This window comes from Cutaneotrichosporon oleaginosum (assembly GCF_008065305.1).
Source record: "Cutaneotrichosporon oleaginosum strain ATCC 20508 chromosome Unknown ATCC20508_contig01, whole genome shotgun sequence".
Lineage (NCBI taxonomy): Eukaryota > Fungi > Basidiomycota > Tremellomycetes > Trichosporonales > Trichosporonaceae > Cutaneotrichosporon > Cutaneotrichosporon oleaginosum.
Genome location: NW_027072170.1, coordinates 3,006,836 through 3,020,804, shown reverse-complemented (window position 1 = coordinate 3,020,804; position 13,969 = coordinate 3,006,836). Strand labels below are relative to the sequence as shown.

General features: G+C 58.6%; 4 protein-coding genes across 4 annotated transcripts; 1 reads left to right on the top strand and 3 right to left on the bottom strand.

Annotated features, from left to right (window-relative positions):
* Positions 1-521: 521 nt before the first annotated feature.
* COLE_01228 (uncharacterized protein) lies at positions 522-5,533 on the bottom strand (the record flags this gene model as incomplete). Its single annotated transcript, XM_018426653.2, has 5 exons — positions 522-3,444; positions 3,480-3,726; positions 3,760-4,870; positions 4,906-5,386; positions 5,430-5,533. 5 exons carry the CDS (start codon positions 5,531-5,533, stop codon positions 522-524), a joined length of 4,866 nt encoding a protein of 1,621 aa, XP_018279040.1.
* A 3,062-nt stretch (positions 5,534-8,595) lies between these two features.
* COLE_01227 (uncharacterized protein) lies at positions 8,596-9,721 on the top strand (the record flags this gene model as incomplete). Its single annotated transcript, XM_018425362.1, has 6 exons — positions 8,596-8,613; positions 8,731-8,748; positions 8,837-8,917; positions 9,078-9,172; positions 9,214-9,417; positions 9,577-9,721. The coding sequence occupies 6 exons, from the start codon at positions 8,596-8,598 to the stop codon at positions 9,719-9,721; spliced, it is 561 nt and encodes a 186-aa protein (XP_018279041.1).
* Positions 9,722-10,322: 601 nt separating this feature from the next.
* Positions 10,323-11,012, bottom strand: COLE_01226 (uncharacterized protein; the record flags this gene model as incomplete). Its single annotated transcript, XM_018427454.2, has 1 exon — positions 10,323-11,012. The coding sequence occupies one exon, from the start codon at positions 11,010-11,012 to the stop codon at positions 10,323-10,325; it is 690 nt and encodes a 229-aa protein (XP_018279042.1).
* An 88-nt stretch (positions 11,013-11,100) lies between these two features.
* On the bottom strand, positions 11,101-13,872 carry COLE_01225 (uncharacterized protein; the record flags this gene model as incomplete). Its single annotated transcript, XM_065626135.1, has 14 exons — positions 11,101-11,246; positions 11,285-11,351; positions 11,388-11,469; positions 11,505-11,842; positions 11,880-11,993; positions 12,030-12,200; positions 12,236-12,471; positions 12,533-12,703; positions 12,742-12,861; positions 12,898-13,006; positions 13,041-13,368; positions 13,403-13,496; positions 13,542-13,760; positions 13,794-13,872. The coding sequence occupies 14 exons, from the start codon at positions 13,870-13,872 to the stop codon at positions 11,101-11,103; spliced, it is 2,274 nt and encodes a 757-aa protein (XP_065482629.1).
* Between the last annotated feature and the right edge of the window lie 97 nt (positions 13,873-13,969).

Genomic DNA, 13,969 nt, shown 5'->3' with positions numbered 1-13,969 from the left:
GAGGGATTGTGGACGCCAGATGCGCCTTTTCGCGATGCCGTCACAAGCTCGACTGTTGACAGTAAACAAGCCGTCGCCAGATCAGTAGATGGTCAGATCAGAGATTGACGAGAGGAATACTCGGATGTCTTTGCCGGTGACTGCCCGCGGCCTGGGTGATCGGAGATGGTCGGAAGAGACGGGATTGGCCAGGGCGGGACGGCACGGAGAGATAGGCGGCGGGGAAGCGGCGAGATTGCGGACCGCTGACGGCGATCACACGAGCACTGTGCGGCGCGATGCAGTGCGATGCGAGATGGCGATGCGGAGAGTGGATGAGTGAAGAGAGATAGTGCTTGGCGAGTGACTGCCCCCACGGCCCACGGGTGAAATGAGTTGGTGGGCGAGGCACGGAATTTCGCTTGCAATCGGGCGCGGGAGTCGGGTGGGGATATGCTATCGTATCGGGAACTCGAAGTGCCGCACTAGATCCATGACATATTCCTACTGCTACAGCACACCTGCACGCCCGCACCTCCGCACTAACTGTCCATCGCCTGGACCAGCTGAGCAAAGTACGAGTCTTTGTCGTTCTTGAGCACACCCGGCGCGTCAAATTCGAGCACCTTGCCCGCGCCGAGGACGAGGATTTTGTCATAATCCATGACCGTCGCGAGGCGGTGCGCGACCGTCAACACGGTCGTGTCAGACGGCAGGTCGCGGATCGACTTTTGGATGAGCGCGTCGGTCGCAAAGTCGACGGACGCGGTCGCCTCGTCCAGAATTAGCACCTTGCTGCGGCGCACCAGGGCGCGCGCAAGCGCCACGAGCTGGCGTTGACCCTGCGACAGATTGGAGCCGCCCGCCGCAATCTGCGTGTCAAGCGTGATACGCATCGGCGTGGCGCCGCCTGATGGGGCACGCGCGGCGGCACCTAGACCTGAGCGATCCAGTGCGTCGTTCAGCTCAGCATCCTGGCGCTCGCTGAAGGGATCGAGGTTGAAGCGCAACGTGCCCGAGAGAAGGATCGGGTCCTGAGGGATGATCGTCACGTTGGTGCGCAAATCGTGTAGGTTGATCTTGTCCGTCTCTTTCCCGTCAATCAGCACAGTCCCAGTGGTCGGGACCATGCGGAGAAGAGCAAGAGCCAGCGTCGACTTGCCGCTACCTGTCCGCCCAACTATGCCGACCTTCTCACCGCTCCGAATGGTGAAGGTGAGATTGTCGAGCACGGTCGGGCCGTCCTTGGAGTACTTGGCACTCAACCCCTCAAATACAATCTCGCCCGAGGAAGGCCAAGCCGCCGGAGTCGCACGGCGCTTGTCGTAAGGAGGCTCCTGGTCGATGACAAGATAGTCCTCGATACGCTCCACCGAGTTGCCCTGCACCTCCATGTCGTTGAGCATGCGCACCCACCACAAAATGGTGCCTGCGAAGGAGATGGCCTGCGTGAGGGCGAAGCCGGACGTCGAGGGGTCGAGACGGACAACATAGACGAGGAAGATCGCCAACGTCATCGAGAACAAGCCGCCGAGCATGTCGATGCGCACAGTCACCCAGCGGTTGAGGTTGTAGAACGCCGTCGCGGTGCGCGTGTACTTGTCAGCCTTCTCCCGCGTCTGGTTCTTGATCTGCTCCTGCGCACCGTAGGCGCGGATGGAGATAATTCCAGACACCGACGAGGCGAGGTGAGAGAACAGCGGGCTCTTGGCGTTGGACATCTCCCGCTTGACGCTGAGCTGCGCGTGGATGTACATCTCGCCGATAAAGCCACCCAGGGCGCCGATGATGATCGCCGGCAGGGTGAAGAACGGGACGAAGAGAACGATGGTGACCAGCTTGATGACCAGACCCATGGAGATGTCGAACACGCCAACGGCCAGCTCAGTGAAGGGGCCATCGATCGACTTCATGTCCTTGGTGAAACGAGAAATAATGCGGCCCACAGGCGTCGTGTCGATGAATCGCATGTACGCGCCGAAAATGTGGTCGACGAGCTTTTGGTGGATCGAGCGCGATGCCTTCATCGCACCAATGTAGAAGAGAATGGCCGAAATGCCTAAGCCGAGCGCACCAATGACGACCCACGCCATGTAGAGGCCGAGCCAGAAGGGCACTGATACCATGTTGGGGTCCGAGACCTCGTCATAGGCCTCGGCCCAACGACCGAGCCACCATGTCTGGAAGGACGACATGGCTTGTCCGGCAAACAGCAAGCCGAAGTAAATGGCCCAGAAGATCGGCCCGCCGAACATGCTGAAGAACGACTTGAGTGCGCGGCGCGAGATACGGCCCTCCGACTTTTCCTCGTCCTTGATGAGCTTGGAGGCCTTCTTCGCATGGCCGTTGCCGTTTAGCTCCTGTTCCTCGATCTCGACCTCCTCCTCGATATCGGGAGTGGGCGCAGCAGTCCTCTCCGAATCCAGCTCTGTCGTCGCGCGCAGATTCGTAAGGTCAGCTTCTGAAGGCGCTGCTGAGATCATCGACGCGTCGATCGGCCCAGCATGTGCGACACTGCCGTCTGGGTTGAGGGTTACCATGTAGTCGGCAATAGGCCCAGCAAGATGGGTGTGGTGCGTAACGAGAACGATCGTGCGGTCCTTGACGAGATCTCCCTTGAAGAGGTTATCCAGGATGAAACGCGAGGTGAGAGTGTCGAGGGCGGAGAAGATGTCGTCCAGCAGCACCACCGCGGAACCAGAGTAGATAGCGCGGGCGAGGGTCACGCGGGCCTTCTGCCCACCACTGAGGGTGATGCCCTTCTCACCAATCTCAGTCTTGTCCCCATCGTCAAACAGCTTGAGGTCCGTCTCCAGAGCGCAGTCATGCAATACCTTGCGGTAAAGTGCACGTTCGTATGGCTTGCCGAACAAGATGTTCTCGCGGATAGAGGCCGACGTGCACCAGCTCTCCTGGGCAGCAAATGATACGCCACCTTCGCGCGGGAGGTGGAAGAACGCCGTGTCGTTCTCAGGCTCGAAATGGAGCTCGCCGATGAGCGCTGCCAGGAAAGAGCTCTTGCCACTGCCGGTGGGTCCACAGATAAGGTTGATTTTGCCCTTCGAGAAGGTCACGTCAGGAATGCGAAGGCGGAAGTTCATGACATTCTTGTCGGGCGAGTCTGTGCCCCACGCAAAGACGGCGTCCTTGATCCGAATGAGGCTCTCCTTCTCGGCCTCCATCTTCTCAGGCGTGTTGACGACGATGCGGTTGCCCTGCGAGTACTCGTCGATCATCTCGCTCTCGTTCATAAACCTGTTGAGGCGCTGGATCGAGACGGCCGATGTGATCCACTCAGAAACCATGTAGAACCCCATCATCATTTGTCCCTTGAGAATCTCAAACACAGTCATCGAGGTGAAGACAGTGGCCGCGGTGAGATGCTTCTTCTCTACCAGGGTGTAGCCGGCAAACGACGCGACCATGACCATGACCGGGAGGAGGATGTTGACCATCTCAATGGCACTGCGGTTAGAGACATTGCGTGCGTTGCAACATACAGGTTAAGCACACGGCGCTTCCAAGTGAGCTTGAGTTCGACCTCGCGCTTGGCAGCGATGCGCGCCTTGATCTTCTCTTCCCAACCAAACATCTTGATGATGCGTAGCGCGCTGACGGCTTCCGTGATCGCGTCGACACGGACGTCAGTAGCCTCCATCTTGTCCGTCTGGACTCGCGTAGCCAGAGCAGTAAACCAGCCGGGGAGGGGCAGAGTGAGGATCATGGCAGCGACACCAAAGAGCGCACCTAAAGTCAGCCAGAAATTTTCTGGAAACTTACTGTAGCTGAGGACCTGGTACAGGAGGTAAAGGCAGAGGGCAACCTGGATTGGGATGTAGACAAGGACCAAAGGAAGGTCTCGGCCCTCAACCACGGACTCGACGTCCTGGGCCATGAGGACGTTGATACGCCCAACAATCCCCTGGCTCGACGCTGCCTTGGCCTCGGCGACGGGCTCCGTCTCCGCCTTGGCGGCTGAATTGTTGTGAGCGGCCTGAATCGTAGGGTCCAGAATCTCCGAGCCGTTAGGCGTCTCGACCGAGGTAGGAGCTTCGCCGTCGACCTTCTCCTCCTCGCTGCCGACGCTGTCCTTCATGCGCAGGCGGAGGGCCTGGTCGAAAAGGAGCTGAGTGAGGATGGCTTCGCCACGGACGAGGAAGCGCGTCATAATGAAGATGTAGTACTGGATCGCGAGGGACGACATGAGCGGGCCGAGGAAGAGAAGCGAGACCCAGAGGATTGGTCGGATACGCGCACCCTCGCCCTGGTTCTGGAGGTACGTGAGGACATTTTTGATCGCGTACGCTGGCATGATCTCGGCAATGGCGGCGATGACACACATCACGCTGGCCCAGAACAGGGTGTTGCGGAAAGCGTACGCGAGGTTGAAGAAAAGGTGACGCTGGGGCAGGCCTTGCGCTCGTCGGCGCACGGGGTCGAGCGTCGTCATGTGCTGGTCGTAAAGGTGCTCGGCGCGGTCGTAGTCAGCCAGCGGGTGCAGCTCCTCATAGGGGAGCGAGGAGGTGCCCCACGCCTTGATGACGAGGCCGGTCATAAACTCGTAGAAGATGAAGAAGAGGGGCGGCGTCGTCTGCTCGGGGTGGACGAGCTCGGGCGGCGTCGGCTTGAGCGGGTTGATGGGAACGTAGGTGCGCGGGCGGATGAGGGGGATCATGACGCCGGCAAAACCCAGGATGCCGATACGCGTCCATGTGACCCAGTTGTTTACGTCCGAGGGCGAGAGGTAGTAGGTGAGAGCCGGCCAGATGTCGCGGTACGAGTAGAGGGCGAACGCGAGGATGAGGAGCAGATCAACGTGATTAGTGAGTTTTCTGCGGAGCTTGGTGCGACGCAGCGTGAGTAGCAAGAAGCAGAAGAGTAGGTTGTAGAGCTGGCGTGAGTTACGCGAGCCATAATGTTACCCACGTAGAAGATGCTGACGCCGAACTCGGCCCACTCAAGCGCCGAGAACTCGTCGAGAATGGGCTTGTTCTTCCTCTTCTTCTTGCCTCTCTTCTTCTTCTTCATGATCTCGAAGTAGCTCTCGTTGCGCCCCTTCTTTGGCGGCTCGGCTTGCACTGCCGCGAGGATGCTGAGGCCGACGAGCGCGCAGAGACAGATGGTGCGCACGAGGTCAAGGAAGACGATGAACGCGCCCTCGGTCTGCATGGAGCGGACGTGCGCCCGCAAGTCAGACCACAGCCCCTGCGTGGGCATGATGGGCGGCGGCGCCTCAGCCTCGATCTCGACCTCCTCGCCCTCCTCGCCGTCGAGGAAGATGCCGCGGCGACGGCGGTAGCGAGCATGGAGCCAGGGAACGCCGTAGGAGAGAAGGAGGGCGACGGCGGACACGAGAACTAGGAGGGGAAGGAAGAAGAGCGTATGCCTCAGGATGAAGGGGGAGGGGCTACGAGTCAGCGCGGTGTCATCTCGGATGGCTAATAGCGTACTGGGGTTTGACGACGGGCTCTTTGGCCTTGTGCGCAGCCAAGTGGCCGCCGATGTAGGCCACCTTGGCGGCCTGCACAAGACCTTGGGCTTGTGCGAACACCATTGCGATATGGCGTGCACCACAAGATGGTGAGTGGGGTTGATGAGGCTGATGGAGGAAAGTTGAGGATGGGCTCGGTGACGTCGGAGAAGTTTGTACGACTGAGAACCAGCAAAAGGGGAAATGTTGACTCGATCCTCGTCGTCTCGGTGTGCTGTCGGATTACAGATGGACGAGCAAGCCGCGGACTCGGAGCCGAGGATGAGACGGATGGTGCGAATGCACGAGTGGGTGGTTGCAAGCCAAAAGTCGCATCACCTGGCAAGAGGCCCAGGAGGCATGAGGGGCATGTTGATTTAATCTGGGTCCGCCGAGCCATATGGGTCGTCATGTGTCGATCTAGTTTCCAATCCCCGCATTTATGCCCCGCACATCCGCAGCTCGCAGCTTGCAGTTGGGCACTCTAGCGATTTTAACGACCTCCTCTACTACGTCGCCTGCACTCATGCTAACCCAGGAACATATCTAACTCCATCAGCGAAAGGTCTAATAATGCGGTCGACCGGTACCGATGACCGTGGACATTCGGAACAGGTAAGATAAGACACCGCGTGGTGCACAGGGCGCCTTGTGCGGTAGTTGACTCGATGCCGCCGCTACTGATATGTACTAGGCGCAGAGAGTGGTGCGACGGCCGAGGAAGAGCATCTGACAGGAAGATGGGGACTCGAAACGGCATGCTGTGACTAGCCTTGGTGAGTCGCTGAGCAGACTTGAAGCTTGACGATGGCAATCTGTCTGGCAACTCCTTTCCGCCCTCTTTGCCGACCTGCAGTGACGGGCAGGACTGGGTGGCAGGCGGCGAAGACCGTTGAGCGGAACCAAAGGGCGGTGAAGCTTCCGCCAGTTGTAACCGATCACGAGGGTAGAATCTCGCGCGCGAGACGCGCGCCTCGAGCGCTATTGCTCTCGGCAAGGCTTCTCGGCCGGGATGTGGCGTGGCGAGTGGCAACTGGTCTCGCTCCGGTCGCTCCACGCCTCAGATCAGATCTGACGCGGGTGGGCAGAGCCTTGAAGCTTGCAGCATTCCTGCGATCCATCGGTGACAAAGCCGATCGGGGGCGTCCGAGGAAGGTGCCCCGGATCTCGATAAGAGTGCGTGGCGCCGAAGCGTGGGAGGCGCGTGTCGGGCGTCTGGGCTTGGCCATGAGTCGACAGCGGCGGTACGGCGAGCCGAAAGGAGCCGGAGAGGGGAGGGGTAGAGACGGCGGCGATGGCGCACAGGCCGCCGAGGGAAGGCGGGGGCGGAACTGATCCACGGATCACGGAGTACTAATCACGGGTTGTAGTGGGTCTCCTCTCCAGAAGCCGAGCATGGCCCAACAGACGGGAGAGGACATTACACGACTCGTGACGTTAGCGCGCAACGTGCAGCGTGACTGCCCGTGCGGAGTGCAGGAGTGCGTAGAGCGAGTCATGCGCGATTTGGATATTTGAATATTTTGATAGCTGCCCCTGCAAGCTGGCATGGCATGCAGGGTTTGAGGTCAGCCTCAAGTTTGACATGTTGAGAGCTCGGGAGATGGAGCTGGTAGCTGGTAGCTGGTAGCTGGTAGAGGGTAGCTACATCATGATAATGAACTCGTAGGAGATCGCAAGAGGGAGATTGATTGAGTTGAACGAAAGACTTGGCTCATTACGGACACTCCTGCTCTTGGAATATGACCAAATTGCATGGTTGCTCCACGCCGGCTACGGCCAAGAGTGACCCCATAACTCATAGGCTCATTGGCTCATAGGCTCATAGAAAGTATAGAGGGACATCTTGACTGGCTCAAGTCGTTGTTCCGAGGTTTGTGAAGTAAGTAGTAGTGAAAGGAGCAAAGGAGATGCCCGACGTCACTGGGGAACCCGCGTTCCTTTGGTCTGTTCCTGGTGCCTCAAGCCAAGGCTGCGACCTGAGTGCAGAGTGGCGAAAGGCAGCTAATCTGAGGCAAGACCTGGCTAGTCCTCAGGGCGTGTCATTTAAACTATAGAGGCGGAGACGGAGCGGAATTAGGATTGGAGGTAGATGACGATTAGAGCGAGTGTATAAGTGCCCTGAGAGCCCGCTGAGAGGAGATTTGTAATTATGAGTGGGGGGATGTAATAGGCGGATGATGCGAATGTCGAATGTCGGCATTCCAAGGTGGCCACTGGCCACTGGCCACTGAGGATGCAGGGGCATGTAGGGAGAGGAAGGGTAGGGGGGGATGAGCCATGAGCACATGACCTCGTCACCGACACCACTCGCCTCGCTCTCCCCTCCCCTCCCCCTCCCTCCCTCCCTCCCTCCTTCCCTCCTTCCCTGGTAGGTACTCTCCCACCAACCACCTCGCTCGCTGTCAGCTTGAACTCGACTACTACTCTACTCACTACTCCTCCTCCTCCTCCAGCTCGTCGTCGACGTTCAACTCTTTATCTACTACTCAACTGTCAGAGAGATCTCCTCCTCCATCAATCCCGCTCTCACACACACCACACACAACTGCATCACACAGCGGGGATAGCGTCAACTGCGACCCCACTGCCACTCGGTCAATCAACCTATATCTGTCTCCTATTCCATCCTCGTATCCACGTTCGTGCTCATCCCTCTCTCCTCTCTCCCTCTCTCCTCTCTCCTTCCCCTCACTCCACTTGAGCACAGTCCCACCCTCCCACCCGCGCCGCCTGCCACTCGCCACGCCACGCCACGCCACGCCACTCTCTCTCTCTCTCTCCTCCACGACCTTCTCCCGGCCCGACATCTCTCCATCGCTCATCCTCTTCTTCTTTCTCTCTCTCTCTCTCTCTCTCGCTCTCCTCCCTCCCCTTTCATATCCCCGAACACCGTGCACCTCACAACCTTCAACCCTCGTCACGCTACCACGCTACGTCCTATCGACCCTTGACCCCGCTTGCATCCAATTTCCGCTCGGCTCGTTCACTTCCGTCTCTCGCTCTCTCTCACCCTCTCCTCTTGTCCTCAAACTTCCACCAAGTTCAGTTCAAGAAGTAGTGATCATCTAGCCACCCTTCATCCCGTCCTCCTCTTCAATCCCCTACAACTTCTCTGTCGCCACTTCCCCCATCAAATCGCAACGATGAACCCCCACAAGATGGTGAGTTGGCCACCGCAGTAGCAGCAGCAGCAGCAGCAGCAGCAGCAGCAGCACACACAGCTTCGGCCAACGCCCACTGTTGCCTGTTGCCATCCCGAATCAAGCTGACATCGCCAGAACAAGGTCGACCTCTCGGTGTGTATTCCATCTGCGCCCAACCTACACTGCGCCCAACCTACACTGCGCCCCCCAGCCTAGCCACCTTACTGACCCCCTTTTGCAGTCCATGAGCGAGGAAGACCAGAAGGCCTTCAGGATGTACGGCAAGATGCCCCAGAAGAGCGTACTCTCCAAGATCAACAAGGTGCGTTACCCCATAGCATAACACGCGTTCCGTTGTTGCCGCGCGCAGCAGCGTGTGGTGTTCTCGAGCCAGAGAAGGATGCGCCCTCTCACTCTCTGTCCTTCAGTCGGCTTCCCCGCTCGCTGCGCCCTCTTGTGTTTAAGCTTCTGACTCGCCGCAGGAACGCAAGTACTTTGATTCGGGCGACTACATGATGTCCAAGGCCGGCGTCTCGCCTGCCCAGCCTCTGGGTACTGCGATTCCCACCCCCGAGGGGTATGTCTAGCAGTCCGACTGGAAGCGCTTGCTCACCTCAGCCTTCCTCACGCGTCGCCTCCTTCGAACGGGCACCTCTCGTCCTCCCCATCAGGCCAGCCGATCCCCTTCCCTCTTGGCAACAATCCTGGCCAGGATGCTCTCATGAACCGCCGCGCTTCGGCTGCCGTCGTCGGCGTCGGCATGCAGGCCCCCAACGAGCCCATGAGCATTCCAGGCTCCCACCAACGGCGAGGCTCCGAAAGGTGAGTGGCGCTATGCGTGCCTTGATCTCTGGACTACGACCTCCGGGGCCAGTGCATACCGGCCCGACCAAGATCGTTAGGTCATTCCCAAACACAAGGAAGGGGACAACCAACGTCATGGATGCCGACGTGCGGCCTGTGCAGCGCGCTAACACACAGCGGTGCACGCATCTCTCCGCCCGGCACGCTGCGCGAGAGCATCCCTCCGTCGTCCTACCCAATCCAGCATCACACGTCCTTTGGCTCCTCGCCTGTCAAGACCAGTGCACTCGCGCGCCGCGTCGACGAGGACATTGAGGTCTAGAATCGACTTGGCGTCTGCGAGCGGTCGTGTTTCCCGGTCTGTCCGGCGGCGTGTGCGATGCAGGTCTCGCAGCCAAGCACAGCGCCGCACAAGAGGCGCGCCGCGACAGCGGCACAGACGAGCACGCGAATGAGTTGTGTAGAGGTGTAGGTGTACGCAAGAACGAGCGTGTATAGGCTTCTTTCCATCTGGCTCGGCCGCCGAAAACACGCCGGCCTTTCCAATCTCTCTGGTCCATATGTATCACCATCAAACGACGAGGCGAGCAACTTGCGAGCGAGTGGCCGTGCGAGCGAACGAGAAGTTTGTGGAGCGAGCTGCGAGCGAGATCGCACAGTTCTCATAGCGCTGTGGGCTGTCGAGAGGGCGTGACTGATTACATGGGATCGGTCAGCTCGTTCCCATCACCACTCGACTCGAGCCCACAAGACGCCGCTAGCCGCAGGCACCAGATCTAGAATTACCACTCACGTGCGCACGACGCGACACGAGCGACCGATCTTGCGCGGCCTGGGCGCCACCGCATCTGCACGAGCAACGGATGACATCCATCTTTCTCCCATTGGTTGACATGCACAGTACAACAACAATGTTATACAGATCACTCCTGCTTGGCCTTCTTGGACCCCCAGGGCGCAGGGCGCCCCATTCCGAGGCGCTTGGTCCCTCGCGCGAGCGGAACGCTAGGCCCGCCCGCGCCGCCCGGAACGGCCGGTACAGACCTGGCAGTTCCGACCGCGCCCGCCAACGGGGCGTCAGGTAATCCGAGCGCCTTCATGGCGGCCAACGACGAGCTGCCGGCGGAAGCGAACGAGCTGAGCGTGGCTTCGGGCCGTGTAGCTTGCTCAGTGGCAAACGTGAATGGAAGCGGAGCCGGGAGGTTCTTAACCGACGACTCGAGGCGCTGGACCGGCGGCTTGGGCGCTGGCGGTTGCGTCTGGGCCATGCTTTTCGCGCTCGAGAAGAACGAGAAGCTGCCGCGCGGCGCATCAGCCCCCATTGGAGGGAGGGCATAATCGTCGGCATCCGACTTCCAGTACTCTGTTGCGCGGCCTCCCATCCCCCTCCGTATGCCGAACGCCCGTGTGCCCGGCACAGTCACATCCCACGACTCCGGTGACGGCGCAGCTCGGACGTGCTCTGCGACCATTTCCTTGGTCGCTTCCTCGTCCGGTGTAGGGCGCCCAAGCATTTGCGACATTTGTACCCGGATGTCCGCGTCGATATTGGGGACATCACCAGTGAAGATGGCCTGCATGTCAGCAAAGGGCGCTGCAGGAGCACCGAACATACTGGATGCTTGCGTTGCGATGCAGATACGAATTCGCTCAAAATCCGCGGCTGCTCCTCTCCCCCTGCCATCCGTACCCGCGCGCTAGTCAAAGTCTGCGGTCAGAGCACGAAACGAGGATGTAGGTCACCAGGAAAAGTTGCGCACGCGTCATAGCGACGTAGAGCAGACGGCGCTCCTCGGCAATCTCGTGCTCTTCCGTGCAACGATATGAAGGAAAGGTACCTTGCTCGGCTGGCGGTGAGCGTCGTGTAAACAGACGGAGGCCTTACCTGCCGGGATGAATACCACAGGCCACTCCAGCCCCTTTGCGGCATGGACAGTGGACATGGTGACTTTCTGGTCCGTCAATAGGGTTCTATATGCTACACTCACAGAAATTTCCTCGTCAGGTTCATTGGACTCAGTGTCCGTCGATAGCATCGACTTCTGCAGGAAAAATCGCAGCGGTGTCATTCTGGCGTCAACACAAACTCTGGATAACCGGCTCACAAATCCTCGTCTTCAGCAATTGCAGGAGCCGGCTGCGGAGGACGCTCGTCCATCTCCTCGTCACTTGACAGAATCTCGATAATGTCATCCTCGACCTTGACTCGCGGGCGATTCGCTTTACGCTGGTTAGTGTCCGGAACAGATGACGATGAGCGACTCCTGGATGAAGAGTCTCCTCGTCGAAACATGGGGTGCACGGGAATCTCGACTTTGTGAGATGGGGACGGAGCATCTAATGGAAACGTCTTCGCTGACGCGAAGCCCTCTGGTCGAGTCCCTTCCTCGTCCAACTCGGCCTCCCGGCTCTGCTCCTTGGCCACGATGACGCTGTAACTAATCTGGGCGGTGTCAGATTGATCGTCGTCATGTGCGCACCAGCTCTTGGACGTTCTCCCATCGCTCAACATAGTCTTGCTGTGTAGATCGCAAGTATTCTTCATAGTTTAGCTTCTCGAGAGCCATGCGAATGATTTCCTCAACGGGGAAGTCCTCGCCGTTAGTCACCCATTGGCAGAGAATTCTTACCTCCCGTGCTGCTCGACGCAACTTGCGGACAACGCTGACGAATGATGCAAGTTTTTTCTTGAGCGCGGGCTTGATACCTTCAGGCAGCCGTTCCCCGTCGACTATTGCCTCGCATAGAGCCATAGGTGGAACCTTTTTCCTCCGGGCAGCTGTAACGAGGTCAGCGACGGACTAGAAATCAGCTGCTGCCGTGTAGGTAAACTAGCCTTGTCTCCAATGCCACGACGGGGAGTGTTGATGACGCGCATAAAAGCAGGCTGGATGTTAGCGTACTCCCTCCAGACTCTCACGGTGAAGTGTGGGTTGTCTGCAAGCTGCAGGTATGCCAGCAGATCCTTGACCTCCATGCGTTCGAAGAACTTGCGCCCTCCGATGATGCGATTAGGGATACCTTCCTTCTGCAGCGCTGCTTCAAGAACGCGTGATAGGGCGTTGTAGCGGACTATGCATTAGCTGTGGCAGTTCACTGCAGGCAGTTGGCGAACCCGGCGGAGTTTACTGACGCAAAATAGCGAAGTCCTCGAAATTTAGCATCCCGCCAGAATACGCCACAAGGCGCTTGATCTCAGCTGAGATGAAGCTTGCTTCGACAGCCGGTGTGGCCAGAGTCTTGAGGGTGACAGTTGTACTCTTCGGATGTGACGTATACAGATTCTTCTCGATGCGAGACTTATCTGAAAGTTTAGGGCAAGATGCGCGAAGTCATCCATACCTTGTGAAACAATTGAGTGAGAGGCGGCCAGAATGGCGCCCGTGGAGCGATAATTCTCTTCAAGATAGATGGCGCGAACGTTGTCGAAGTCCTTGGTCATCTTGGTAAGGTTCTCGATTTCTGAGTTTAGTTTCTCTCGCAGACCATGCCGCTCACCTGCGGAGCGCCACCCATAAATCGATTGATCTGGGTCGCCAACGATGCTGACACCACCTTGCGCCTTGGAAAAGCATTTCATGAGCTCGTACTGCGTGGTGTTGGTGTCCTGAGGTGAGCCTTGCGGGTTCCGTTGTGCTCACCTGAAACTCGTCCACGAGGATGTGTGTGCATGACTCGAGAATGCCGGAGTGCTGGCGGAATAGTCGTAGGCCGAAGAGGAGAAGGTCGTCAAAGTCGAGAGCACCGGCCTCCCGTAGCGCGGCTTCGTAATCTTCATACAGCTCAGCAATAACGGTGAGCACGCTGTCGGATTCGGGCTGAGCGGCACGTATCTCCATGCCCTCCGGTGTCTCCCCTTTGGCTTTGGCCTTGGATATGACGCTGAGCACGTCTCCCTCCCTAAGACTGATCCGCGCCATGGTAAGCTCTTCCTTCTTCTCCTTGAGCAATCGTGTCATAATCTTCTTGCTGCTGTGAGCTCCTGGACAAGGTGCGATCGTACCAATCATCAGCGTCGGCGATGGCGAAGTTGGTGTCAAGCCCGATGCGTGCGCCGTGCCGCCGTAGATATCGCACACATGTCGCGTGGAACGTCCCTTGGGTCAGCGGGAATTGAGTGTCATGGTGAGAGGCGCACTCACCAAGCACAAGTTGCGACGCCTCTGACAGGCCGAGAAGAGCTTGCAGGCGTTTCCGCATCTCGTTCGCGGCCTTGTTCGTGAATGTCACAGCGGTGATGCGGCGCGGAGAGATGTGATGTCGCTTCACAAGATGGGCCACACGCGAGGTGAGCACCCGAGTCTTGCCCGACCCGGGGCCGGCCAGAATCTGAAGGGGCACCTCCGGAGGGGCTATTACGGCTGCTGTCAGAGATGAATAGGTAGGTATCTCACCCTGCAGCTGAGCGGGGTTGAGCCCCCGGAGGTAGGGATAGGCATCTAGGTCGGCGTCCTCGTCGCCATGTTGTGGCATAGTCGCTTGGGAAAGAGTAAAGGCGTGGAGGGAGGCGGAGAAGGTGATATTGGGATGTTGTTGATGGGCGGAGGGCGAGCGTAGGTTACTCAACCAT